The 25795-nt window shown below is 38.6% G+C and overlaps 1 protein-coding gene and 1 long non-coding RNA gene across 3 annotated transcripts in view; both read right to left on the reverse strand.

The window, feature by feature from the left end:
- Nucleotides 1-2281: 2281 nt before the first annotated feature.
- On the reverse strand, nt 2282-7659 carry LOC141278168 (uncharacterized). The gene is made up of 3 exons (XR_012330506.1): nt 4398-7659; nt 3863-3902; nt 2282-2762 (listed from the first exon to the last, which is right to left on the reverse strand). It is a non-coding gene; the product is annotated as an uncharacterized lncRNA (long non-coding RNA).
- A 1656-nt stretch (nt 7660-9315) lies between these two features.
- DNAH5 (dynein axonemal heavy chain 5) overlaps nt 9316-25795 on the reverse strand; it is a 267302-nt gene continuing 250822 nt past the window's right edge. For both annotated transcript variants that reach the window (XM_033852761.2, XM_073802015.1), the window contains 5 exons: nt 25057-25272; nt 23149-23361; nt 20597-20749; nt 19947-20178; nt 9316-11191 (listed from right to left, as the gene is read on the reverse strand). In XM_033852761.2, coding sequence (XP_033708652.2) covers nt 11040-11191; nt 19947-20178; nt 20597-20749; nt 23149-23361; nt 25057-25272 — 966 coding nt within the window. In that variant the 3' untranslated portion in view covers nt 9316-11039. The remainder of the gene's footprint in view (nt 11192-19946; nt 20179-20596; nt 20750-23148; nt 23362-25056; nt 25273-25795) is intronic.

Genomic DNA, 25795 nt, shown 5'->3' on the forward strand with positions numbered 1-25795 from the left:
GCCTGAGGGAACTGACTTTATCTGGAACACAGTATGAAAAATTGCATGCCTAAGTGTCAAAAACAATAGAGATATTGGTGGTAAGCAATTAAGAAAGGCAGGTAGTTCCATAATATCAGTAGCAACCAATGAAATGAAAGAGCAGTAGAACCTTAACAAAGAAAGCCAAGGAAAGAGATGGCCAAGAGAACCTCCCAGAGGTTGCAGTCAACTCAGGAACACTGTGTCAGCATTCGACTGCCTCCACTCAGGAGCAATAAGAGCAAGGCGTGGGGTAAACTTAAAAGCAATCTCTAAGCCACACAAAGAAGCATCAGCAAGGGGCAGAAGCCTTATTGTCACTAGAGGCTTAGTAGGCCCCACATGTTTTCCAACCCTGTCTAAAACTAAGCTGTTCTAATCCAGAAGCAACTCCTAGGAAGCCAGGTTTCAAAATAAAATCATACTCATCCTTTGTAGTCTGGAAGACTACACGTCTTCAAAACTGCACCGTCTCAAGGATGATTAGAGAAGGAACTTGCAAACTACTGGTCCCTGGCTGAATGTGGGACAAAAATCACAAAATCCCTAAAATGTGAAAGCAGTCTCAAAGCCACTCATAGATCCAATGAAAAAGAAGGAAATTCTAACTGGCTAAGAAGCTAAAGCACAATTTTTGACCAATGACACAGAAGCTGAGGCAGGAGCCACACCTAGGTAGCTAGGCTATAAGACAAAAACAAAGGGGAAAAAAATCTAAGCAGGGACATCTGAGCCTACCGACTGCTACCACTACCGACAGAACCAGTTCAGCCAAGTCCCTAAACAAATAAACAAGTGATGAAACAAACAACTAAAACAAGCCCCGTGGGGGAGGAGTAGAATCAGTATCCAGACGGACTACAGTTTATTATCTAAAACTGTCCCTTTTCAGCAAAAAATTATGAGACATTCAAAGAAACAGAAATTTGACCCATGCCTAAGGGTAAAAAGCAAGCAATAAGAAATTGCCTTTGAGGGGATCCAGATGTTGGACTTAACAAAGATTTCAAAATACCTATTATAAATATGTTCAAATGACTTTTAAAAAGCCCTGTTTAAAGAATTAAAAGAATTCATCAAGTAGAGAATATTACTGAAAATATAGAAATTTTAAAAAGAATCAAATGGCAATTCTATCAATAGAATTGAAAAGTACAACGCTGAACTTTTTTTTTAAATCACTAAAGGAATGTGTATTCGTTTGGTAGGGCTTCCATAACAAGGTATCACAAACTGGGCAGTTTAAACAACAGAAATTTGTTGTCTCATAGTTCTGGAGGCCAGAAGTCTGAGATCAAGATATTGACAGGGTGGGTCCCTTCTGAGGGGAAAATCTGTTCCAGATCTCTCTCCTAGCTTCTGGCAATCTTTAGCATTCCTTGACTTTGGCATCACCTCAATCTCTGCTTTCATCTACACATGGCTTTCTCCCTGTGTGTGTGTCTCTGTGTTCAGATGTCCCTTTTTCATAAGGACACCAGTCTTATTGGATTAAGGGCCTACCCTACTCCAGCACGACCTCATCTTAATTAATTTCATCTGCAACAACTCTATTTTCAAATAAGGGCATCTTCTTTACACGGTCCAACCCATAACGGAGTGCAAAAGTAGATTTGATTTGACATAAGAAAGAATCAGCAAACTTGAAAATAGATCAATAGAGATTATAAAATCTGAAGAATAAAGAGGAAAAAGAATTAGGGAAAATGAACAGAGCCTCAGAGAAATGTAGGCTTCATTAAACACACCAACATATGCACAACAGAAGTACCTGAAGGAGGGGAGAAAATATATTCAAAGAAATAATGCCTGAAATTGATGGGAACTAGAGGGTTGGAAGGAGCAGCAAGAAAATAAGTGGGAGGCTGGAGAGTAAGTGGGGTAGAAAGTAGCTGCAACATGGTTTATAGCAGCAATATCTACTCAATTTTAATTTTTACTATCTGTGGTGCTTTGCTATTTTGTTACCATATAACCCAAACCTTCAGCAAAAATCTACTGTACACAACAGCCATGTGCAACTAGTGTTGGGGAAATTAAGGAAAAGAACCACTGAGATAGGAAAGAAAGCACTGGGCACAAGTAGCAAAATGGAAGGAAGATCAAGAAATCAAGGCCAGGGCTAACTGAGCCAAAGCAGCCAGGAATCAGCTGAATGATTGCAAGAGATGTTGGGCTTCCTCTTAAGACTACACTTAAGATGGGGTTTGAACCACTTTTAACGGAATCTTCAGGGACAAGGTTAAAACCAGCCAGGTTGAAATTTTTATTATAAGTTCAAAAATGGAGAATATAGTTATCGTCCAAATGGTATAAAAGCTCTATGGAAAAAGAACTTGGTCTTAGTTGCTTTTTTATAACTTAACACATGGTTTCAAAATATGTCTAAACAATGAGCTGCAGAGCACAGGAAACCATATGGCTTTTTTCTTGCATCAGATACATGTGTGTTTTTCTTTTAAGGGTGATTTAATTCACATCACATTTTCACATACTTTGGGGAATGGGAGTAAGTCGAACGTAACAACCGTAATTTCTCCTGTAAGATCATTTCCACATCTTTCAACGTGAATCTTCTCACCAGAGGGAAAGAACTCCAAATTGCTTGGCTGCAGGCTCACTTCATAATGCATCAAAACTTCAGATATACTCCAGCAGGGAGCCATTCCAGAAGGGACCCACCATTCACATCATTGCAAGTCTCTTCAAAAATTGTGTACCCATTTTGTTCAAGGCAAACCCTTTTGTGTAAAAAATAAACACATTTTAATAAAGATTCTGTAAATCTTAGATTTGAGGACATCTGTGAACTGTAAACAAATATATATGAATGAAGAGAAGAGTGAGGTGAACTAACAGGAAAGTCTTCCCTTGAGTGCAGAGAATGTCAACATTGGGGTTTTTCTATTTTTAATGACATGTACCATGGCAACTGTCCTCTTTTCCTCTTTAACACAATAAAAACAGCATTATTCTTGAATGAGAAAGACTAACATTAATGTCATCCTTTTCCTTGGAATAGAAAATTATTTTTCCTAGTGTTAAGCAAACCTGAGACTTAGATTTAGCAAAGTGAAAGCACTGCTGAGAAATGCGCAGTGGAAGCTCCCGGACCCCAGTCAACCTGTAGATGGAGGAATACCTGATAGAGAATGTGTTGTCTCCAAGCTGAATTTCAGGGTGAGCTGATAAAGACTAGTTGAGATTAATGAGGGTGATACAGCCCTGAAGCCGGAGCACCTACAGGAAGGAATGTAAGCACTGCAGCCAGGAAGACATCATTTACAGGCTGTGCGAACTTGGCCCCTGGCCAAGCTACCTTTTTTGCACCTTGTTTTTCTCACATATAAAAGTGAGAATACTTTTTAACCTCACAAGGTTTTTCTGGGGCATAAACGAGACACTGCGGATAAAACACCTATATGCTAATGTCGTGCATATAGGTTTTTTTTCCTACTGTCATCCCCAACTTATAAAATAGGTTTAAGATAAAATCTTTACAATCAGAGATCTAAGATAAAATCTTTACAAATCAATGATTAAAGGACTGATCATTTTGTATAAATATTTGTTCTAAGAAGAGCATTTTTGTTGTTAATAAATACATCATGCAGAGAATTCATGACCATAATTTAGAATGAAAGGAGAGTTGAGCTGAAAACAATGTTTGATGCTCAGATAAAGGAAAGTAAAGAGACAACTCATGTCACCTAGAAGCATCACACCTAGTAGCACTTCCTGAGAAATTGTTAATTTAAATCAGTAGACATGAAGTTATTAGGAGACAGAAAATGCCACAAAGCCCCTGTAACCCTTTCATAGACTCTTAACAGGTCTTTACCCTCCTGCAATGCAGCATGTGTACTTGTCAGCTTCTTCATCTATGCAAATAAACAGGAGACAGATGGTAAGGGTTATACTTGTGTTCTGGTTCTAATTGCCTTATTGTTTTTTAATTTTCTGCAAAATAAATTCATTTCATTAGCCAACATTCAGACAATTGACTAACTGATCCTTTTAGCAAGTCTACAGTATTTATCTAGAACAATACTATTTAAAATTGCTGTTTTTAGGGCATCCTATAGGGCTGATATTAAGTAAATGACTAGCTTGGAGAAACTGAGAACATACTATAAACTCTTGGGACTTACAGGGGCTGCTGGAAAGCAGGTTTCCCTGTGTCCTTAGTGAGCCAACATCCATTTTGCTGTATGAAGAAACAGAACATCATAAATGCTTAATGGCACATCTGGGAAAAGGCAGATCTGACCCAGATTACAGGCTCCACTCCTGCTAATTAAGTGGCTTTGAGCAAGTGACCCAGACTTTTTCAACCTTGTGTTCTTCGTTTGTAAAACAGGTGCTGACAAAAATACCTGCATTGGACTTCCCTGGTGGCGCAGTGGTTGAGAGTCTGCCTGCCGATGCAAGGGACACGGGTTCGTGCCCCGGTCCGGGAAGATCCCACATGCCGTGGAGCAGCTGGGCCCGTGAGCCATGGCCACTGAGCCTGCACGTCCGGAGCCTGTGCTCCGCAATGGGAGAGAAAAAAAATACCTGCATTATAGAGTATTTATGAGGTTTGAATAAGTTAATACCAAAAAGAACTTACTCAAACTTTAATGTTCAGGCAAATCAGTAGGAATCCTGGTAAGATGCAGACTCTGATTCAGTAGATGTAATTCAAGACCAAGATCATGCACTTCTACAGGGTCCCAGGTGTTTCAATGCTTTTGGTCTCCAGACCATCTTTTCAACAGCAAGGCTTTACAAAAGCTTTCTCAGGTCTGGCACATTGTAAATACTCAGTAAATATTTGCTTTATTATTATGATTAATAATTAATTAAGGGCCCCAAATCAAAGAACTCTGCATGCAGTCCTTCCTTTCAGCTATGGAATGCCTTCATAATTCCCTACTAACCCACAGAAATAGTGTTTTTCAAGAAAAGTTTGCAGACAGTAAAATTAAAATAACATTGGGGTAGTAGGCTAAGTAATGGCCACCCAGAGATATCATGTCCTATGTCAGGAACAGATATGCAGATACCTGGAACCTGTAAATGTTACTTTATAAGGAAAAGGGGCTTTTGCAGATGTGATTAAGTTTAGAATTTGGAAATGAGGACATTATCCTAGATTATCTGGGTGGGTCCTAAATGCCATCACAAGTGTCCTTGTAAGAGAATGACAGAGGGACACTAGACATACCTACAGAGGAGAAGGTGACACGAAGAAGGAGCTAGAGATTGGAGGTAGGCGGCCAGAAACCAAGGAATGCTGGCAGCTGCCAGAGTCTGGAAGAGGCAAAGAAGGATCCTCCTAGAGCTTCCAGAGGAAACAGAACTACTGGCACCTGGACTTTGGACTTCTGGGGGCCAGAACTGCAACAAAATTTATTTCTATTATTTAAGCCACCAAGTTTGTGATACTTTATTACAGCACTCATAGGAAATGAATACAATTGGTTTAAGTAAAATGTTTATATGTATACAAGTTAAGTTGCTAATCACTAGAAAGCTAAGCATGTTTACATAGTAAATTTTTTCTCTTTGCTTAAATAAAGGGTCTGACCTTCATGAAAGTCATAAAGAGATTGATGGCATATTAACAATGAGATTTTATTTTAGGAAATTAGAAAAATCCTATATTCTGCTTCCACACAAAATGTACAAAGTTTCAAAGAAAGTTGCCCCCATTCTAATGGTGAGAAAAAGCCAGAAACTATAAAATTATAACTTGTGTGAGATAAAGACCTGGAATTGAAGAGACCTCTGTTTTGTGTGCTTCACTGGCCTAGATTATTATTTTCACCTCTCAGGAAACACTCCCCTAATTTTCACGGAAGCATTTTTGTGATGTAGAAGGTGGTTGACCTAGAATATATCTGAGGCCCTTCCTGTCCTCCATGCCCTGGAAGAGGCCCTGACTCAGCTATGTTCAGCCTTTCACATCTGAGAGTACCAGATTTTATCAGAAGACATCCTGCCTGCCATCCCTGAAAGAAATGGAAAAAGGAAATGGATTATTTGGTTATCACAGTTTTGTTTTCAAATTTAACCATATGTTAAAAGGGTTTTAAAGAAAAAAGCTGACAACCCAGGGCTTCCCTGGTGGCGCAGTGGTTCAGAGTCCACCTGCCGATGCAGGGGACACGGGTTCGTGCCCCAGTCTGGGAAGATCCCACATGCCACGGAGCGGCTGGGCCCGTGAGCCATGGCTGCTGAGCCTGCGCGTCTGGAGTCTGTGCTCCGCAACGGGAGAGGCCACAACAGTGAGAAGTCCGCGTACTGAAAAAAAAAATAAATAAATAACCTGACAACCCAGAATTCTATACACCACAAAAAATTTTAGGTGAAATACTTTTCTGGACAACATAAACTGAAAAATGCCAGCAGAAACATTCTTCAAGTAATGTTCAAAATTCATCAAGCAAAAGCGCTATGATAGCAGATGCAAACTCACATGTACACAAAGAAAGGAAGAGTGAAGAAAATGGGGACAAAAAGTCAGATAAATACATTTTTTCTTATTTTTAATCATTCTCAAAGGTAACTGGCCAAGATAAGATTGTTACAGTTATGGGGCTTAGAACACATTTAAAAGTAAAATGTATACCAATTATGGCAGAAAGGATGAGAGAGAGGGACTGTAAGGTTCTGATACCTGAAGTGATGTAATTTGAAAGTAGATGGTGATAAGAAAGAGTGTACATTGTAAACCCTTGTGAAAGAAAAATTGCCCTGGACAATTGTTAAAAAACAGCAAGGAAGACTTTATTGAAGACTATTGCAATAGGGGGAGAGAGATTGAACTCAACTCCATAGAAACAAAAGACAAGAGGATTTTTACACACTGGGTGAGCTGATGGAAATTAGGGCAGGACGTGAGGGGGAGATTTTATTGATGTGAGCAGGCAATCTGTGTTGGCTAATTGTTGCTTATTGAAGTTAGGCTCCTACCCTCCCACAAAGACTAGGAGGCAGGGCCCCATCTTCCTTGAGGATCACATCCCAAAGGGAGGGCTCCCAGGCCCTTGAGAAAGACTTACCTCTCAAAGGCTCAGAGAAAGAAATTACAAGAGAAGGGAAGACAGGGCCCTGTAGTCAGGAATTAGCCTGTCTACACTTGGGTCAAGGTGAGAGGTCAGTAAGGCCATCTTGGTCACCCTAGGACAACCATCAAAAAGAAAGGAAAATGAATGAGTTGTAACTAATAAGCCAATAGTGGAGATAAAATGGAGTCATAAACAATACTCAATAAAAAAGTAGACGGAAAAAGAAAAAAAAGGAAGAAGAGATGGAACAAACAGAAAGCTAGTAAGATGGTAGATTTAAATCGTCATACCAATAATTACATGAAATATAAATGGTCTATACACGTCAATTAAAAAAGACATTACCTGTTTATTATTAAAAAGAACAGAACTTTATAAGAAACCCATTTTAAGTGGGAGGTTGGGTTAGCAGATGTAAGCCATTATATATGGAATGGCTAAACAACAAGGTCCTACTGTATAGCACAGAGAACTATATTCAGTATCCTATGATAAACCATAATGGAATGGAATATACTAAAAAAAAGAATGTATGTATATGTATAACTGAATCATTTTGCTGTACAGCAGAAATGAACACAACATTGTGAATCAACTATACTTCAATTTAAAAAAAGAAACCCATTTTAATTATAAAGGCACAGATAGGTTGAAAAGAAAATAAAATGATGGGAAAATGTAATCAAAAGAAATCTGGAATGGCTAGATTAACATCAAACAAAGAAACATCAGGAGAAGGAATATTACCAAGAAGTATCACACAATAATAAAGGAGTCAATTCACCAGGAAGACACAAGCATCCTCAACGTGTATGTATGTAAAAACAGAGCTTCAAAATCCACGAAGGGATATCACATAGTGTCTTGTCAGCAGGATTGGTACCACCTAGGAGCTCTGCTAGAAATGCAGAGCCTGCCCTACTGATTATAATCTGCATTGATAACAAGATCCCCAGGTGATCTGAGCAAATAGTAAAATCTAAGAATACTGATATAGTGCATCATGTCACATTTCTAATAAGGAACTCCGATGATATGTTTTCACAGCACTTCTCCCAACCAGAAAAAAAAGAGGGTAACTATGTGAACTGATGATATGTTGATTAATTTGATTGTAGTGATTATGTCACAATGTATACATATACCAATCATCAAATTTCATACCTTAAATATATACAATTTTTAATTGGCAATTAAACTTCAACAAAGCTGGGGAAAATAGTCAATTAAAATATATATTCCTCCACAAACGCTGCAATAAGATAAAACAAATCTATAAATCTATACATAACTCAGTCTAATAATTTCAATTACCTTAATTTTTTTTTTTTTTTTTTTGCGGTACGTGGGCCTCTCACTGTTGTGGCCTCTCCCATTGCGGAGCACAGGCTCCGGACGCACAGGCTCAGTGGCCATGTCTCACGGGACCAGCCGCTCCGCGGTATGTGGCATCTTCCCGTACCGGGGCATGAACCCGTAGTCCCCTGCATCGGCAGGCGGACTCTCAACCACTGCGCCACCAGGGAAGCCCTATATCTTTTTCTATGTATCGCTCACACATGTCAGGCTATCCAGTCATAAACTGAGATCATATAAAATTACCTGCCTGAATAACTGCTTATTTTCTGTGTCTCGTCCTCTTATGTGAATGAAATCAGAGACTGTGACAATTCTTTTCCCACCATCATTCCATCAGGGCACCAGAGTGCCTGACACGCAGGAGGTGCAAAATAAATATCTTTAATAAATCAGTATTGAGACAGATGAAAAAGATGGCTCTATCATCCTGCTATGGCAACGGGACCCTCACTGTAGTTTTCTCCACATCCAAGGTGGTCAGGGACTCTCCATCAACTGGAAAATTCAGTCAATTGGTCTTCCCTTGATCCCCTGACTCAGTAGCATGCTGAGCACCCTTCAATGGGTGGGAGCTGGGGAGTGGGAGTGGAGGTGAAGCAGGAAGGGGCCTCACTGGCATCTCCACGCTTTAGGGATGACCCTTGCTGAATTAGTTCCTAAAAATTTCTAGCTGTTTTCATGGTGTTCTTTTCTACTTTGGGTCTCCAAAACTCATACACATATACCTATGGAGTATATCACAAAATTATATAAATTATACATTTTCAAGTTATTTGATTAAAAAAGCCAGTTTTGGAAGCTTATTTCTGGTTACTCAACGGCACTCACCCCCTTGTTCATAAATAGAAATTACAATTCAGACATTCATTAACAACTTTTTATTAATCTGCATTATTTTTACATTTTCATTATGTATTCTTCAAAATAAAATGATTGTTTTACAGCAATTCACACAAATCAACTGATATATTAATTCAGACCGAAAGAAGCTACTCAAATGAAAATAGCATTGTTCAGGATGGGTAGGTATCACATGAACCACTCAGGCCTAATTCTCATCATACTTAGCATAAAATGATACTTGTCACAGAGCAAATCCTAGTGAGAGGGACCCACACTGGTCTCCTTGTAACCCTTCCTCCCTATAAAAAAAAACTTTTTATCATTGGAAGCATGAAGTTACACGGATCTGAAGTTACCCAATTCTATGCTGCAATTCTAAGTTAACACTGACCAAATTTCCTAGTCAACAGGTTATAGATGAAACAATTTTATAATTTATAATCATAATTTAAAATAAAAATATGTGAAAAGTTCCTTAGGTAGTATTTTTCCTAATTAATAAAAACTTACGTGAAGTTCCCACCCACTATCTACGACTTTTATCCTTTCTCTACTTTTTTCTTCCAATCATTACATTTGTTCAAGTCAACTGAAAACTCTACCATTGGATCATACCTGTTTTTATTTTCCATGTTATTTTCTAATTTTTGTCCACACCAGATACATTTTACACTTATAATCACAGTGTACTTGATATTTTGTTAACTATGTCTTTCAATTAACAGTATGTGCTCACCATTTCTGTGTTATGAAATCTTCACTATTGTTTTTCATGATTGCCAAATACTTCTAATTTCCTTAAGATAGACTTATTTTTGAACTTTTAGGGTATTTTTTATGCTATTAAATACATTTATATATATGTATGTGTATGTATATATATATATATATATATATATATATATATATATATATATATATATATATATTTCTTCAGTCTTTTAAATTGTTTCCTGGGTGTAGATTTCCAGGAGAGAAAATAAGGATCAAAGCATGGAATGTTTTTATGATTCTTTCTGTGCTTAGTTATTTAATCATTTTACAAAAAGGATGGGTCAATTTACATTGCTCAAGGAGTCTGTGAGTGTATCACTTTTACAAAGACCTCACCACGATTCACTTTAGCTTTAATTTTTTAATTCTAACAAATATCAGTTAGTATCTCATTAATAACTATCAGTGGGGTTGAATGCTATTCTAAATGTTTATCCTGTAGGATTACCTGAATTGTCTATTCATCTATTCACATTCTTAACCCACCCTTCTATTTCCTTCCATTTTTTTAAAAGGTCTATTTAATTGGCTACTTGAGCCATGAAAACAAATCTCTTACCTGACCTAAATGCAAAAGGCAACAGAAGCAGAATCAGCACAAACTTGTCATGATACCTTAGAGAATTGGGCTGTCACTAGAACCACCACATTAACAGAAGAATAATCCCTTCAAGGGAAATACCATCTGTTTAGCCTAGTCAGTCCTTGGAGTTGAAGAAGAAAATGTATTATTGTGGATTTGAGGGCCGCACTTCATTAGAAAGCTGTAAATTTTACTTTTAAATCACCAAATAACTTTTCACAAAAACACAGTGATTGGTCATGAACGATGAAACAGGCTAAATGTAATCAAGCATCCAGCTAGAATAGGGAACACTGATACAGCTCTCACTGCATGACCAACCTGATTTACACACTGTCCACGCAGAAGAAAAAGGTTATGATAATTCAGATCCTGCATTTATTGGGTGAGAGACATGCCCCATGTTACTTGACATCACAGAGAAGGGCGACCCCACGGAGCACCCAGTGTTCGGGGGCCTGGGCTGTCCTGAGGTCCACAGCAGCGATGTAGTTCAGATCTGTTCGGACTGGCTTCTTGTAGATGGGACAGGAGTACAACCGAGGGTCTCTTACAGCTACAAAAAAATTCATTAAAAAAACCTTGGTGAATTTCTAATTTAAGCAGCCCCAAGCCCAAACAGAACGCAGAGCCAACTCTGTGCACTCTGAAGGTCATTCCAAAGAGAGATGGGTTTAGTAGAATGAGGGAAATTCTTCCTGAGGTCAGATAATCCCTAGATGCGAAGCAGAGGCTACCACAGGTTTCCAGTGGGTGTGACAAGACACCCAGACGTCCTCACGTTTACCCCACTCACCCCTTGTCACATGTCCTTGACATTAACCCCTGCCTATGTGACATGACCGTGAACCCCCCATTGCTCCCTCCCTCTCCTTTCCACCTGTCAATTCAACACCCCTCCTCCACCCCGTCCCCTGTACTTCTTCCCCACCAAATCTTGTGCCCACACACCCTCTCTATATTTCCCTTGTGACTTGCCTTTGTCTTTTAATCAGACATCCAGCACCAATGCTCACTATTATTTTACTATTATTATTGCAAAATCCCATCTTCAACCCTCTGTGCCACAGTCCAAACCACATTTGAAATCACAGGACAGAGAATGTTCCCTACCCCTACCAGGTGTTGTGAGTTCTCCATGTGCGTAGAGACATGAAAACGGCAGGGAAGCAGAGAACCATGCCACCGTTCAGCTCTCTAAGATTCAATCTACCTTTTTGGAGTGCATGAACAGATGGAGTCTCCAAAATCACATATGCAATGAAAGACAATCTGTGTGCCCCTTCTTCAAAGGTCTTCTTTTATGCATTCTGTCCAGCCTTGGCACCCCCATATTGAGGACTGATGCAGGTCTTGCGGGGCCTCAAACTTACGCAGTTTGGGGGAGGGGCTTCTTTTAAGAAAAAAGTACAATTTGCAAATATAAAATTAAGCTTTGGAAGGAGCCTCTGCACTGAGCAGCCTTAGAGTTTAAGCTTCACCTGCTTCTGGTTAAATCCACTCTACCTACAGTAGTTTATCTGCACATCTTGTAACACCCATCTCGGGAAGCAGTATATTATTTCCTCTTCTCTCCCAGACTATAAATTATTTCAGGACGAAAGTTGTGTCTGCACTCATCCGTGTACTTCTCTGGAAGGCCAATAGTATAAATGACCCTCACATAATTATTGAGATGAAAACATACTTAACTAAGAGGATAACTTTGCTTTGGTGAATTAGTGTAACAAACATGTAACTTTCAAAATGCAATATTAATATATTAATGATACTGAATTTATTTCCCCAAACTAACTTACTCAATAATTTAGCTTTTCCTAACACATCAAAAAAGTAAGGCACTATCAGAAATTAAAGTCTCATTTTTTGACCCAAGAAAACCTTCAGCCTACTGTGCCATGTGTTTTTATACCTCCACTAAATTTAATTAATTTTATTGGAAGAAGTTAAACATTTGAATATGATAATATTATACAAAAGTTTCAATATAAAATAATCTAAAACTGTAATTCTTAACCAGGTGTGATTTTTAGCAGGGGACATTTGCCAATATCTAGAGACATTTTTAGTTATCACAACTGGGAAGGTGCTACTGGCAACAAGTAGGTCGAGGCCAGGAATGCTGCTAACATCCTAAAATGCACAAGACAGCCCCTCACAACAAGAGTTATCTGGACCAAAAATGTCAATAATACAAAGGTTGAGAAATGCTGTTCTAAAACATAGTCATGACATATATACACTAATATGTATAAAATAGATAACTAATAAGAACCTGTTGTATAATAAATAAATTAATTTAATTTTTTAAAAATAAAGAAAAAAATATTTAAATATACAAAACAAAGATGGCTCAATGTCAGAAAATCTACTCATGTAATTCACCACATTACACAACTAAGATAGGAGATATGATTATCTCAATGTAGAAAAAATCGTTTAATAAAGTTCAGTACAATTTATAATTAAAAATTCTGAGCAAACCAGGAATAAAAAGGAATTTCCTAAACTTAGTAAAGGTTATATTAAAATTTATAGCATATAATATACTTAGAGACATTTTACATGGATTTTCTTGAGGCTCAAACAATTTTGATCAAGAACATTAAGAAGAGAAAAATAAAGAAAATTGGTAAGAATTAGAAGAGCAGAGAATCAACTATCATAATAGAAAAACAAAATCAACAAACTTTTAGAACAATTAAGAATCTTCACCAACTAGTAAGGATCTTGCTGGATTCAAGATCAACCTGTGCTGGCAATTGCCAACTAAAAGTTTTAATAAAAAATAGGATACAGGGCTTCCCTGGTGGCGCAGTGGTTGAGGGTCCACCTGCCGAGGCAGGGGACGCGGGTTCGTGCCCTGGTCCGGGAAGATCCCACACGCCACGGAGCGGCTGGGCCCGTGAGCCATGGCCGCTGAGCCTGCGCGTCCGGAGCCTGTGCTCCGCAACTGGAGAGGCCACAACAGTGAGAGGCCCGCGTACCGCAAAAAAAAAAAAAAAAAAAAAAAAAATAGGATACAGTTTTTTAATTTTGACAAAACCATAAAGTATCAGGGAATTAACCAAGTGATCTGTATAGAAAATACTTTAAAACTTTAGTAAAAGATATAATAAGGATGATCTGAAAAAATTAAAAAATAAATAAAACAAAGTTACAGATATTTTACAGTACTTTAAAATTATGTATTTGCTTAATCCCATGAAATTAATTATTAGAAACCATCTAAATTAATGTAACACCTAATTTTAAGTCTAGATGCTAATTTTTAATTACCATGAGAATGTCATTAATGATAATAATTAGGCAAACATACAAAAAAATCTGATTAAATAAATGAATGACAGTGAATTTGAGGAGTGCAGTTAATGCTAACTACACTGATATATTTAAACCCTTTAATCCTAAGACCTGAACATATAACAAATATTTAACTAATCGTTCTTCTTGATGAACACTTGACCAACAATCATTTAATAAATCTTGATGTAAGCCCTTGGAGTTTTACATTTGAATCAAGTGATAATTATAACTGCACCTTGGGAAGTATTCGATTACTTGGGTTTTAATCCCAAAAGAAAAATAGAATTGGAAAAAATAGCATTCTTTTCAAGAAGCAGTAAAAAAAAAAGCAATTCTCTGAAATACTTATCCAATTTTATTTATTTTTAATTGCTTCAGAAGGGAAGGAGCCCACACCAAGTCACAGCATGCAGCAACCTTCTGCAGCAGGATTAGAAACCACGGAAAATATAATTTCAGGGCAAAAGTGCTGACAGATGCTAAACAAGCACATAAAGAGAGGATTTGAAACTGTTACCTCTGGTTAGACAAATAACTTTGAAGACAAAAATAAACATGCTAAGTAGGTAGAACAAATTAGCTAAATATGTTTAAAGCCTTGGGGCTCCAGAAGGAGAAGAGAGAAGAGGGTATCTAAACCGGCGAGCTATGTGCTTTAGTATGCTAAAGGTTTTAATAAAACGCCTTGAGGAAATTTCATTTTCTAGCTCTATAACTTCCCTCTCTAGCCTACATTTTTCATCCAAATGTAAGTATATCATTGCATCATATATTCCTTCTAATATCCAGAATAACCAAGTTACATAGAGATTCCTTATGTCATTCCTTTATTCAGTCCCTCTTTTGCTAATAACATTTAGGTTATTAAACAGTGCACTCTTCCATGTGTTATTTCTTTTAATCCCTCAACAAGCATGAGAGTTATCATATTAATAATAATAATTTTTTTTTGTTATCTATTGTATGCTAATTATGTGCTGGACATTGTCAGTTTAATTCTCTCAACAACCCAATGAGATGGGTACCATGATTAAATCCATTTTACAGATGAGAAAACTGGAAGAACATAAGGAGGTGAGTTACTTATCCAAGGTTGCAGAGCTGTAGGTGATGAGTCAAACCTGGCCAGAATGGATCCAGAGCCTAAGCTCTTAATCTCAGCAATAGTGTGACGTACTATGCGTATGTGTCTCCATATCTTTGCAGAAATATGTAAATGTGGACCAGAGATAACTAGATACCTGACTTCAACTTGTGGCATAGCTGAGACTCCTCCAAAGCTACATGACTAACTGCTAAGGTGATAAAGCCATGAAAGCACCCCAAATATCCAAGCTCCTGGCTCACTGCCTTTTACCTGAGGACATGTGCCCCCCTATGGGGCAAGGAGGTGACCTTCAGCATGGGGAGAGGAGCCACAGGGGGTGACAGCTCTCATCTGCATAGCGCAGAGGGCTTTACTCTGTCTACTTCACCAGGTACCTGAGAAATATTAATACATGACTTCAAAATGCAAGGAAACTGTCCTCATTTCCAATTTAGCCTTTATTTTCAAGCTTCATCCCTAAATGCAGTCTTAAGTAGAACACTACCACAAGAATTCCCAGAGATCTGCATTCATCCCACAACAGACAAATGTGATTCTGATAGCAGTTTTAGTAGCCAGGAATCATAGGCAAATTACCTAATATCTCTAAACCTTCATTTCCCATCTGCAAAATCGTCATGATACATCTTACAGAGTTGTTGTAAAGACTAAATAAGTTAATATATGTGAATGCCTAGCATAGTATAATGCTTGCAATGCAGTAGATGCCCAAGATGTGTTAGATTTCTCCCCTCGCTCCCTGTACACACACACACACACACACACACACACACACACACGCACACGCACATATACACTTACCTTTTCACTAAAACAAATTGCCCAGTCTCAGGTTCCCCATGACTTTAACAGAGTTCAGGTTTACAAACTGAAAGTGGATTAAACGTTGCGGGGCTCAGGAGTTAGGAGGTCTCCAGCTCCGGGTCGCTGTGTGGGGCTATTCCCACTCCAGGCCCACAACAGCACGTTGTTGGATCAGGGTGGGTCCTAGGGCGTTCTTAGAAACCCTGTTCCTCTAGCAGGAAATAGTCTCATTAGCTGCAGGGACCCTGAGATTCTTCACATCTTACTTAGTGACCAGAGATACATGTAAGTCTTGCTTTGTTCCCCCAAAATTCTAACCACTGCTTTCCCATCACATGGGCTTCAGCACCGAAGTTATCAGAAGCATCACTCTCTCTCTATAGGAGACACATATTTCCTGTAGCTGCCTCTTTTCAACTTCCTTTGAGAACAGAGGATCTAGAGTGGGTACGGGTGGCTTTACTCTCTTGGAGTATTTCGTACTATTTGGGTGACTCTCCCGTGACAAGAAATATAAATAAAACAAACATTTGGGGATATAGCTCAATATAGAGCTCAATTTTGATATATTGATAAACTCAATTTTTAGCTTTGAAATAAATATCTAGACTTCCTTTTAAAAACAAATAAACCAGTCCTATATGTAAAATTCAATGGTGAATGATTTAAACTGAAATTGCCCTTCCTATTAACATAAAAAACAATCCATTACAAGAATTTTAATTTTAAAACACTACACTTTTGGAGCGTCCTCTAGCCATTAATGATGTTAAACCTCTTTAGCTCAATTAGAGCCCTATTTAGTCATCCAAATGGACTGAAAATTAGATTTACAGTAGGAAAAGAGTAATGGAATGTTAGTTTTCTATCACAAACAAAACACCTCTTCAACCACAAAGCTATTTGGCAAAAAGTTTCCACCAACTTCTACTGAAGCCAAAAAAAGAATAAAGAATTACAGTTTTCCTTTACTTTTTTCTTAGTACTTTGAAATTAGTGAGTCACTTTTTCCTTTGCTTATTTTTATTTCCTCCCTAACCCTACAGCTAACGAGCATCACCACAGACTAAAGCCCAGCAGCGTAAGTACAGTCCTTCCATACGAATATATTCTTAACTCATAAAGGACTGCCTGTATTATAAACTTATTGCTTTATTACTACGCTGCTGAGATGTTCAAGGTCATGTGGCAATGGATTTTTACAATTTAGTCACAAGAAATAAAGTAACACCTAACTGAATGTGAGAAAGATTTTTCTTTCACTTTATAAGGGCAACATTTTTCCAACAATGTTGACTAGATGCAACAAAATTTCTAAAATATTACTTTTGGCTAAAAGAACATTTGATTATTATTTCTATAAAATAATCACTGTCCTGGGACTTCACACGACAGTAATTGATTATTATTTCTAGAAATTAATCACTGTCCTGGGACTTCACACGACCGTAATTGATTATTATTTCTAGAAAACAATCACTGTCCTGGGACGTCACATGACCGTAAGGATTAATGAACATGAAGCCACAGGCAGTGTGTTTGCTGAAGCCCAGGCAGACACATGGATAATTTCAGATGCAGCGAGGGCATAATGAGCGACACCCTGTACCAGGAGGCATACTGAGTACCCTACGTCTCTCTTCTGATGCTCAGCTCTCCTCATGGGCTCCCCTTCCTTCACACACCGTCTTTCTGTTCCTCAAACACAGCACATTCGTTGCTACCTCTTGCCTCTGCACTCTTGCCTTTGCCCCATGGATACTAGTCCAATGTTCAATGTTCTCTCCTCAGCAAAGCCTTCCCTGAACCCCTGAATTCTCTCACTCCCTGACACACCGTGTGTATGTGTTCTTTACGGAAACAAGACCTATCTGAATGTGGTATGTTCATTTACACTTGATCCTCGTTATTCCTGGGACTTACGAATCTAAAATCTCACGGAGTCTGAATTACCGATGGCTGCTCGGGGAAATACAGGGTCAGGTTCCTGCAAGCCTCTGGTCACAGCATTTCCATCAGCCCATCAATACGTAACTTTGTTTTATGTGTGTTTCTGTTTAAAGTCACCTTATTAATATACACTGTTGATTCATTCACATTGAACTCAAGGTCAACAGCACTATGACTCATGCCTGATCAGAGCATGTCTAACACACATGTTTTCTCCATAAGGCACATCACCGCCTTCTTGCTCTCAGGGACACTAGACAACACTTCAGCACTGCACACTGGGGCCACTTTCAACAATGAAAAGTAGAAAAATGTGAAAACCATAGCACAAAATAGACATGGAAAGAACACTTGTTTACGGTCTGAGCTGAAACAAGAAGTAGAGCACAGGCTTGTTCAACCTCAACTAGGAACACTCATGTCAGGAAACTCAAATGTTTCACTGCTTTGTACATGTCCATGAAAGACCGCGGAAGTGCCACAAGCAGTGACACTGGGGTCACAGATAAATTTTAGAGTGTAGGCAAAATCATACAGAATCCTTGCGTAACAAGGATTGACTATATTTGCTTCTTTTTTCAGCTACCTTCCCTCTTTGAGACTGAGCTCCTTGCAAATGGGGATTCTGCTTGGCCTTTTCTCATTGTTGCATCCCCAGCAATACAGTAGTGTGTGTCAGATGGTCGACACCAGATAAATATTAAATGGATGACCCAGTGAGCCAAAGCTCTTTCCCTCTGCCAAGGAAAGTCTAACTCTAATGCCCTCTCATGCTCACCCTTATCCTCCAAAACTCACCTCAGAAGCAGTCTCCCCCAACCTCCCAGGCCTAGCTATGTTCTATTTCTAGATTCCCTGACCATCCTGACAGCATCTCTATCATAACATGTGTCAAATTCTACTTAAATTATTTATTTACTTATCAGCCTCCCTCACCAGACTGTGAGTCCCTTGTGGGTGTGATCTGATTCATAATTATCTTTCTGTCTCTTGCAGGTAAGCTTGTGGCTGGTATAATTAGTCATGCAGCAAACATCAATATTTGCCTAAAAAATACTCAAAGTTTATACACTCTCTTCCCTCGACATATATTTACAAATGTAGTACTTATCTAAAGGATGGAGGTACTAAAAGCTCTCTTTTAAAGAGAGATTGTTTTATCCCTTGCTTGTTTAAAGGAAAATCTTTTGTGCTTCTGTTGTAAAATTAGTACTTCCTTGGGAGCCACTATCCTGGCTACCTCTTGAGTTTATGGCTTAATAGTGATCATCTCACTATGTATATGTATATCAAATTATCATGTTACACACCTTAAATATATGCAATTTTTATTTAAAAAGGAAAATAAATAATTTTTTAAAAAAATAAAAAGAACAGGGAATCTCCTCATATGGTGAACGGTGGTTACTGCTGAGGAGATGTTAGCTGAGTGCAATGCAACATCAAAAACCTCTAGAAAACATCAAGCCAACAATGGAAAATAGTTTAGGTGTTTTTAGCCTTGTCAAACAGAGCTTTGATAACTTTGTCAAAGTATTCTTCTTTGACATGTGTGTTTCATAGAAGTGTTATCACATTCATAGGCTGATATGTGAACCCAGCGTTTTACCCTTAGCTACTGGATTAAGTTGAATGTCCCTGAATTCAAACTGGATTTCACAACCTGGCTTAAATATCCAAGCTGGTGGAGACACCACCTCCCATAGCCCTGTGCAGTCCTGCCTGGAAAGCCTTCTTTCCACTACTTACCTCATCATCCAAGCCCCATCTATCCTTCCAAGCCCATCCAGGCCCAACTGCCCCTAAGATCCAGCCCCTAACTATTTCATCCCACTGTTATCTCACCCTTCTTTCTCACCACTTATTTACTATTCCAAACACCTGTTTCTTATCTCATTAGCTAATGCTACTTTATCTACTTTATTAGATAGGTAAGAACTATCTAGAACCATTGCCTCCCAGGAGCGCTCAAGAAAGAGTTCAGCAGTCAGTCAGTACTCATTAAACACAGGTGTGAATGTGAAGCCACTTGATAACATAGTATAATCCTTATCCCATGATACCAAAAATGACGATATCCTGTGTTTATAACATCATCCAACCTAATAATACCAACCATCCCTCAATGCACAAGACAACTTACTGTTGTTTTCGGCATAAATTCTTATCACAGGCATTAACTCGAAGAGCACTTTCGGTTTGGACTCGATGAGTTTCATGTTCCTCTTGTCCCAGCCAGCACCTTCAAGATACAAGCCGTAGACGTAGATGCCCTCTGTGGGAGGGGCAGAAATGTCATCCTTCATCCACTTGGTGACTTCGTTGCAGAGCACCATATTGTCCAGAGCCCAACCTTCATTGGCCCGAGTTATTTCCTACTCAGGGCAAGAGCAAAAGCAAAGGATGAATGAAATCAGCAACTAGAGGTTTGTCTTCATATAAAGAGCATTATCGTGATGACAGTGTAGCCCCAAATTATCCAGATTCAAAGAAGGTAGGATAGTATTTAAAGAGTTCTAAAAGATTCTCTTATAAGCAATACCCATGTCCTAATTTAACCCCTTGTACTTTAAAAGAAATAGCAAATCAAATCAAATATAACAATAACAAATATTTTGAAATCCCAGCTAGCAGCCTGAGAACAAGCGGGATTTATGTTCAGGACAAAGTAACTGCTGGTGTCAAAAAGAGACAATCATTCTCTGTCTTATTCTCCTCTTTAAAACCATAATGAAAGAAGAAAGCCTGGTAGAGGAAAATTATAATAACACAAGTGAAAATCAGAGCTATTACCTGTCGCATTGCAGTTAAAAATCCTTGGGGGTTAAAAAAGCCTGTCATCCAGAAGCAGTGGGGCCGGTCATTGAAAACCCAAGAGGTAAACTGGCAGTTTCTTTCAATAAGCTCAGTAAACCAGAAACCCAACGTACTTGAAACCCAAGATTCCTGAAATGCACACATTAAACCATGAATTAATAGAGGTCTAATTCTGCCGTGTAACTGGCTACGTTCACAGAAGAAAACAGTGGTGAAATAACAGTTTCACTCTTAGAATTTAGAAGTCCCTAAGACATAAATTTTCCATGGGTTATGACATTTAAGTTTTCAAATTATTCTTCCTCCTTAATGATATATGATAGAATCAGCTAGTCATCACATGGATTTCAGGTCAATCCAGTTCAGCACACTGTTCAAGACATCTGTTTTCAGTAGAATCTCCTTCCACATACAAATATAGTCATGACCAATTTTGCCATAAAGCAATTAATTGAATTACATTTAACAGGTTTCAACTATTTTTCCTTAGGCTACATTTTCAGTAGATACATTATAAAATAAGATTTCTATTTATATAAATGTGCTCATGCCTTATCAGCACTTTAAAATATATTTTGTGAATGATAAATCATAGAAGCCTTTCTCCACTTATCATTTTTTATGAGGCAAACAACAGTTATTCTCTGAAGTTTTTGTCCCTTAGACTGCACTTTTATTTCCTCTGAGGAAGGGGTAGAAATGGAAACACAGGTCTCTTTACCACAAATTAATTGCATTCATTGCCTGTAACGGTCTGCCTGAATTCACATGTGGAACTCCTATTACTACAATTGGCATGGAAATGTCAGTAACGTTATCAGCAGCCACACTAGAAGGGATCTCCAAATCATATTTTATAACATTTTACTGTAACTGCAATATTTTATGTGTGAATAAATGTAGTGATCAACCTGGATAGATAAACTACTTGAATTTCAAATATCTTAAGAATTGATATGCCTATTTTTCAAGAGACAGTGAGATTCCCAAAGACTGATAATAAGTAGAATAAAAACCTGTATAAAATGATTTTAATTTAAAAATGAGGTAACTCATTCTATCACATCGTTATAGATGTGTTAACTGAAAGAGGTGTGTTTATATGACATTGGATCTGAGGGCACAGGGACTCATTAATAAGGGGATGTCTCCAGGCAAGGATCCCTGTTACAGAGCCTGCAGGTGCTGACCAAGCTGGGCGAGCTGTTTAGTGGAAAAGGAGCCTGCAAGGGCCAGTGACCGCAGAGGTTCTTCCTGTGTCATTGGCAATGAGAAGAGTGCCTCTGGCCTTGGCAATGAATTTTTTGAAGGTGAGGAGAGAAAGGAGTCTGGTCAAAGCTGATTCTGAGTTTCTAGACTGCGTGACTGGAGGGATGGATGGTGGTTCACCAAATAAGATGGAGAAGACAGTAGAACACTCCCCAGTTACCATATACTGCCTTTGGGACCACTGCCTTGGGATCTGCCAAAGCCCTGGGTGAGATATCAGAGTCTCAGCACTAAGTGGATCTCTTCTGAGAGACTCTCAGTTCTAACCCCATCCTGTCTCACCATCCCATTTACCTGAGTATCCTCCAGAAGGTTCCAGTCACCCCAGGACCCAATATCGTCTCTATAAGTTGCCCTCCCCGGATAACCCCACCCTCCTGCCTCCCAAGCCCTTCCCCTGGGCCCTCAGCATCTTCAGAGCCATGATCAGCAAACACCTCTACAGAGACACTCAGGTACTCATTTTACTCTTCCAAGTAAAAAAAAAAATTCTTAAAACCACATCTATCATACAAACTGTTATATGTAGAATGGATAAACAACAGGTCCTACTGTAGAGCACAGGGAACTATATTCAATAGATTGTGATCAACCATAGTGGAAAAGAATATGAAACAGAATATATATGTATAACTCAGTCCCTTTGCTGTGCAGCACAAATTAACACAACATCACAAACCAATGATACTTCAATAAAATTTAAAAAACCCACACCTGTCATTTAGCACAATTAACAATACATAAGAAGCACACTGTTAAATTATTATCTTGTTATCTTGAGAGATACGTACTCACATATTTACAGACGAAGCAAGGAAAAATGTGTCTCTTTGGTGTGACTTTTGATACCTGCGTGTGTCTAGGAACCTTCCCTTCTATAAGACTAACATCACGAGCTTTGAAATCCATGAGCTTGGGTTTACATTCTGATTCTTAGACTTCTAAGGTGTGTGATCTGGGAAAAGATTTAACACCGCCTGCCCAACCTCAAGTTCCTCATCTGTAAACTAAGGGTAATAAATTGCAAGATTGAAATGAAACAGTGCATATAAATTGCCTAGCAGAGAACCTGAGATGTGGGAGATGCTAAATTATTTCCTTCCCTACCCACAATCCAAAACTACAGGGCTCTAAGGAGATTAGTCCCTAAGCAAAAGAACACTCTTAAGTACATTATTCTTATGTGCTTTTCACTGGCCAATTACAACTATTCACAACAATAAAGTGATTAGGCAGAATAAGAGCTGAGCTAAACGTACTTTTTTCCACCGAGCAGGAATTCTGGCATCGAACATGCAATTCAGTGCGTCTTGTAGATTTTCACTCATGATGATGGTACCATCAATGGCAAGTTTTAGCTCAGTCAGGGTGCTTCGGACTAGGGTGAGTACCCTTTGCATTCTGTCTATCTCCTGCCTGAGGAAAATGTTCATCGGCTGGAATGGCCCCATCTTTTGCAGCCTCTCCTTTACCTGCCGTGGAGACACCCAGCACGTGAAAAAGTAGACAGCTACTAACGTTATGTAACTGGTACCCTAGGGCTTCTGAAAGGGCCCCAAATTTTACAGTTCCATAAACAGTAAGCTTTTTTTTTTTTACTGCCAGAAAATCAAGATGAAATAAAGAAGAAACGTCTGTTAAATGACCAGCTGATTTTTCATCCCATGTGGGAGAAGACAGGCCTCCATAAATTCACAGAATATACAATCCATGTCCACAAACATGTAGCCTTCCAAACAGCAACTGCACTTATTGGGGAATATTCACGACTGCCACTCCAAGACTTGCGAATACACACATGGACACACACAAGCAGATGTGTACACATACACAACAATTCTTAAGGCTGCCTCAAAACACGAGACTTCTGTTTTAAAAGCTTTCTGTTTTTTCCATCAAAGCATCTATCCATCCACCCACCCATTCATTTCTGTCTTACACGTATTTATTCAGAGTCTTTTGTGGATCAGATATCATGCCACGTTGAGTTGCTTTATCCTAAGCAAATTTAGCAAAAGGAAGGTGTCTCTTCTAAACCCCATACTTACCATGTTTATTTATGTAATTATTATTATATTTTTAAGGCATTTTCATTGCTTTATAAATATTTCAACCACTGTTAGACATGAATGACCGCTTTCGTGATACTATAATGAAAGGTGCTTACGAAAGCTGGTAGCAGTATTGATTTTTTCTGAGCAAGTGATCAGAGATTCTTCCAAGGGAAATGAGTCCCTTGGTGACAGTTCCTTGAGTTCAGACTGCAGTACCAGCACCCAAAATGGCCTGCTTCATGGAAAATAATAGGATGCTCAAGTAACAAAATGCTGCAGACTTCCTTCTGAAAACCAGGTGGAAAGGGCAATATATAGAGAAACACGGTGGTCTTGTGACAAAAATGTCACAAGGTTAGTCCAGGTCACATCTTAAGACTACATGGATGGGACTTCCCTGGTGGTCCAGTGGTTAAGACTCAGTGCTTCCACTGCAGAGGGCATGGGTTCAGTCCCTGGCTGGGGAACTAAGATCCCGCATGCCGTGGGGTACAGCCAAAAAAAAAAAAAAAACTGCATGGAAAGTAAGCCACTTACTTTTGCTTTTCTCAAAGACTTAAACATGTTATCAGGGTAAACCTTTTCACAATAATTGCTAAAATGTCAAAAAAAATTAACTTTCACAATCATCAATTTTGCTTAGAAGTTACTTGCGTATTAAGAAGACAAATCAATTTTCCAAACCCATGAGATGAAGAAGCTGCGGAGTTAACGATATAACTATAGACTCCCTGAAATTAAGAAGGCCTGAATTACACAACATTTTTCTAAATAATCAATGCTTTACTCTAAGAATACACTTTTTTTCCTCTGAACAAATGACAATGCCTCCAGGGAACGTTTTAGAAAAGCAATCCTAACCCATCGGTCCACACTTGTAATTTAATTATGAAGATTAACGTTCTCATCAGGTTTCTTTATTATTTCTCGTTTGAGATGATTACATTTATAAATTCAAACACTTCTTTTTCTGGTTCTTCAAGAAGCAAGTTTTTTAAATGATTTTTTTTAATTTCAGAAAAATTATTTTTTGCCCTCCTCCATTCGTCCTCACTCCCCCAACCAACCAGACACATCCACAGCTGACGTTTTGTCAGGATGCCATCAACTCACTTCAAATGCACCATAGTCTGGGGGCAGCTTCTCTAGCATGTCATCAGCCAGCCGGGCCACCACCGCCTCTCGGGTCTCATCCCCTCCACCAGAGCTATCCTTGGGCTGGATGCCCAGAATGGTGTCCAGCACGTCCTTGGCCAGCTTGCTCTGGTAGGTGATGTCGGCATTGGGGTGCAGCCAGAACACCTCAGGGCTGTCGTAGGTGGGCAAGCTCTGAACAACACAGACCATAAGCACAGAGCTGCTGACACAAGTACCAGTTAAATTACACTGTCTTAGCAAATAAGCATGTTTTTATTAGGATAAGCATTTACATGATATGTCTTATTCATGGCAGGCTGCAACCTCAACAATTTTTCCAGGGAAGAATCAAAAGTTGTCTTGAAAAACAATTAACATAATAGGCTCATGGTTCTTTAATATCTGCACTTCAAGCAAATTCAATCAAAAAGACACTATCTTGTTTTATAATATATTTGTAAGATGGAAAGGGAACTATGGATTGGTATTTTGTTTTTTGAAGGTCTCGTCTAATTCAAACCAATTGTTTAAATAAATGGTGTATAACGAATTGTTACTAAAAATGACAGTTTTAGCAATTATGGCCCAATAAGACCAGAGGTGGGAAATGTACTTTCCCAAGGAGAAGGACAGAGACTAAGAAAAATGAGAAATATTGAAAGAGCAACAAAGTTACAGAGAAAAGCAGACAGCAAATGAGAAGCAAAACTAGCAG

Source organism: Tursiops truncatus, chromosome 3, assembly GCF_011762595.2.
Source record: "Tursiops truncatus isolate mTurTru1 chromosome 3, mTurTru1.mat.Y, whole genome shotgun sequence".
NCBI classification, from domain to species: Eukaryota; Metazoa; Chordata; class Mammalia; order Artiodactyla; family Delphinidae; genus Tursiops; species Tursiops truncatus.